This window comes from Verticillium alfalfae, genomic scaffold (genome assembly GCF_000150825.1).
Source record: "Verticillium alfalfae VaMs.102 supercont1.1 genomic scaffold, whole genome shotgun sequence".
Lineage (NCBI taxonomy): Eukaryota > Fungi > Ascomycota > Sordariomycetes > Glomerellales > Plectosphaerellaceae > Verticillium > Verticillium alfalfae.
The window spans coordinates 1,461,536-1,465,683 of NW_003315038.1; the positions used below are offsets into that span (position 1 = coordinate 1,461,536).

Below are 4,148 nucleotides of genomic sequence, written 5' to 3' on the forward strand. Positions count from 1 at the left end.
CACAACTGAAGAAGGTACCTCGGCCAGAATGATGCGGAGTAAAAATAGGCGACAGAGTCCTCCCCTCCCACCTCTGGGCGCCCTGCAAGTAGGTATCTTGGTACCTCAGAGCAGACCACCCAAAAAGGATCGCCCGCCCAATGGAGCGCGGCGTACCTGCGCGCGGCGCACCTGAGCTTGCAAGGCTGCCCCCTGTCGTCTCTCGCCAGGCTGCTGCCCACGCAGGGAGTCTTCCAGGCAGGCCGTCCTCTGTCCTGTCCGTCTCTCGGCCCCATTGGAGCCCCCATCTCTTTGGCCCCCCGCCCTCCCCTCGGCCCCCTCCGCCCGTGGTCTGTCCACTGCGGTTCATGAACCGAAATCAACATGCGCGAACGCCTTACAGACTCCCGGACTGCAGATTACGGACCAGGGGGTTCAGTATTCTTTCGTTTCGTCTTGTTTCGTTTCCCTTGCGACTCATTGCCACCAACTCAACGAAATGCCCCCCTCCTCAGGGATGATCAAGCTCGCGGGCGTCTGTTTCTGTTTCTCCCGCGCTATGCGCCTCCCGCGGTTAATCCCAGCGCGCACGCGGAAGGACTCCTCCCTCCACGAGTCGTGTGTCGCCTGGCGACCGGCGCGCAAATGTTGACCGTTGACAGGTTAGACAGAGAACATGGAATGGAGACCTAGAAGGAGCGCAATCCCTGGACTTATCTTGACTCGACAGATTCTGGTCTGGAGTGTCCAGGCAGCCCGCTGGACGATCGACTCTCCGAACATGTATAGGACAGACATGTACAGGCCATTGAGTGTTGTCTACGATACTGTTGTTCACACGTGAGCCGCTCCCGCCGTTCCCGTTGCCTGAGTCCTTATGGCGGCGATCGAGCGACATCGATTCGAGCAAAGCAGAAGGGGAACAGACCAAGTCAGAGGAAGAAGAAGCTACAGGGGCCTGCGGCTGGGCTTGGGGCTGCATGCACGTTTTCCTGAAATGGCACATTTACGGAGCTTTGGGCTGCGCCTCTCCTCGTCTGACACACCATACACGCACACACGCACACACTCGCCCATTTCCACAGCACATTTCCACCCTTCTCTCTCGTCCACTGGCGCGCCTGGGCTAATTATGGCACCGGCTCGGTTCGATCCGCCCTAGTCACTATTGCCCGTCGAATGACCATGGCAACCATGAGCACGAACAAATCGCAGCGTGTGTGTCTGCTGGTTCACCATTGAGCTCGCGCGCACTCTATCTCTCTCTCTCTCTCTCTCTCTCTCTCGCGAGACCGACACCAGCTATGCATTCCCGTCCCTGTCCAGCAGACCCCCTCCACGAAGAATAATGTCAGAGTCGCAACGTCTCCCTCGCTGGTTCCGTCCTATTTCGTCCCTCGCCTTAGAAGGCTGACTTGTACAACCGAGCCTGATGCGTATCTGCCTACCAATCATGGCCCTGACGCTGATCAGAATACGGGAGAGCCCCGTGGCTGGCCCATCCAAGTGGTCGAAGGAGCACGTACCTGGCGTTTTCGAACCAAGGGTTGCCGCCACCCATGTCTACAGCTGACAGGGGCAAAAGCATGACGGGACCGCCTTACAACATGTCCCAAGACCCCTATGTCGTCGGCCGTCTCGACTTCTTCCGTCTTCTCCCCCTCCCTTCCAACCATCTCGATGTAGCAGCGCCCCCATCCCGCCTGGCCATCTTGGTAGCCCGAGTGAGTGACCTCTGTTCCATTGCAGATGGGGCATCTTGAGAACCATCTTCCCACTCACACCAACCCCAACGTCCATCAGTGTTGGAACCGGCTGTGACGAACCCAAGAACCACACGCGCTTGTCCCTCCCACCCCCGTCTGCCTATCTGCCTTCTTTTGCACCTCCCCCCTCAGCCTACCCCCTGATTCTATTCTACGTCTACGCCCCTCTCACCAACCCCAAACTTTGCTCGTCACCTCATGTCTGCGTCGACGGGGGGTTCATCGCAGTCTACATCCGCATATTCTCTTGTCTGCGCCGGGGCTGTGTCACTGCTATCTTCGGCTCCGTTACTACCTCTATGCCTTTACTCCCTGTCTGCTACTAGGCCGTCTTTCTATTTTTCCTTGCTTTCCATTTTCAGAACACACACACACACACATACATACCCACCATGGCGAGCCTGCAGGACATCATGAACGTAGATGAGGACCATCAGTTCCATCCCCAGACCAATAAGAAGGGCACGGTCCCAGCCTCATCCAATGTTCATCAGCAACCATCTGCGGTACCACCAGACTCAGTCACTGCCAGCCTCAAGTATATACCACCAGCCCAACACACTCATACCCTCGACGGCCCTCCAGCCATCACACATTCAGCTTCATCCACCGGATCACCATCCAACACAAGTCAGCCAGCAGCAGATCGTCGCCCGAGCAACACGAGCGTCGACTCTATGGATCCGTCGTTGTATGGTCACGGTCTCTCTGGGTCATCTGGAAGTCTTAACCCCTCGAATACACCAATGCGACCACTCGCAAATATGTTGGCTGGCGCGGAAGCGTCAGTGAAACTGACGCCCATCACCGGTCGAGTCAGTCGAGCAAAGAAGGGCGTACCTGTTCATACATGTGATCAGTGTCGTCCCCCCAAGGTGAGTCGACACGTCTCGCAGGCCGTCACTATGAATGAACCCACGACTGACTTCTCTTCCAGACGTTCACAAAAGCGGAGCTTCTGAGGGGAGCTTGGCTCCTCCATGGCTGTTTGTGGAGTTTTCAAAGGTTTTGCCCGAGATTCCAAAAGGGCTTCCGCTAAGCCCACGATACGCCAAGATATGCTTGCACTATTCCGGGTTGTGATAGAGCTTTCCACCGCAAGGCTCTCTTGGACCGACACCAACAGCGGCAGTGAGTTCGATCCTTGCCCGTGAAAGCAAAAAAAATCACATGTCGTCGGTGCGCTGACTCTATACAGCGAACTGGACGAAGAGAAGTCACCGAGAAGCCGCAGAACGTCTGCAGGCTCCCTGGATGGAAGTGCTCGTCTCGGGCTGCACCCCTCCGTCATGAGCTACAGCACCCCTTCGACAACACCAAACTTATCCATGACACCAAACATGGCCCCTAACATGTCAGCGTTCCTCGGGAGTCCCGGCAGCGCCAGCAAGTCTATGTCTCCGGGAATGGGTGGTGGCAGTGAGAACTACCCATCCGCATCTGGCAGCCATGGATACAGCAATGACTATCAGCTGTCATCGCATTCGCCCCAGCAGCTGCCGCTGCTTCAAGACGGAACGGCAAGTGGCTTCAACACACCAGCCTCTATGATTGTACCCACCTTCTCCTCCATCGACTACAGCCAGCCCCGCACGAACACAACCTACTCCGAGCTATACCTTCAGACCCAGGGCCTCCCGAGTCAGCAGACACCAGCAATGGACGCGCCCCCAGAGCTTTCGCATCCCCACGACACATCTAACTGGCCCTCCTCTGCCAGTGACAGTCCCTTCTCCACACCTTCTGAGAGGTCTCGTCGCGGTCCATGGACTGATGCCCAGCGCTCATCCAGTGTGGACTGGCAGGGCACCAACCTTCTCTCTCCGTATCTCTCACATGAACATTCAAGCCCTCCACCCGGTTTTGACGCTTTGCCTGCGAGCGGACCCATCTACTTTCCTTTCTCACCTTCGCCCCAGCTCGGGTCTGGGCCAGTCTTTGTGCCGTCGCTCGATGCGCCTTTGACCAACTACCCGGATGATCAGACGTTGTTGGACCCCCATCAGCAGCATCTTTTCCCCAACAGTGTTGGTAATCCAGTCCCAGTGCGAGCTCTGGCCCAGGCTCAAAGTTCTGAAATTCTAGTCTCGCCATCGACAGCCCTCCTCTCGGATCGCATGATGAACTCGCTCGCATGCGTGGGACGCCAGAAGGAGGTGGCTGTCGGCCTCATGGCTGCGCCCATCCTGTCGCCGAGCTCTCTAGCGCCTCCGCCTGCAAGTGCGTACAGGGCGATTCCGTACTACATCGAGGTGTATTGGGACAAGTTCCACCACCTGTTCCCTATTGTTCACAGACGCACATTTGAGGAGGCATTAGAGCAATGCGACCTGCTGCGATGCGCCATGGCTGCCGTGGCCACGCAGTATCTCACCAGCAAGGAGGATCGAATCAGGGGCAATC

At 57.1% G+C, this 4,148-nt stretch overlaps 1 protein-coding gene across 1 annotated transcript; it reads left to right on the forward strand.

Annotated features, from left to right (window-relative positions):
- Nucleotides 1–2,725: 2,725 nt before the first annotated feature.
- VDBG_00451 (conserved hypothetical protein) lies at nt 2,726–3,038 on the forward strand (the record flags this gene model as incomplete). Its single annotated transcript, XM_003008724.1, has 2 exons — nt 2,726–2,876; nt 2,944–3,038. The coding sequence occupies 2 exons, from the start codon at nt 2,726–2,728 to the stop codon at nt 3,036–3,038; spliced, it is 246 nt and encodes an 81-aa protein (XP_003008770.1).
- Between the last annotated feature and the right edge of the window lie 1,110 nt (nt 3,039–4,148).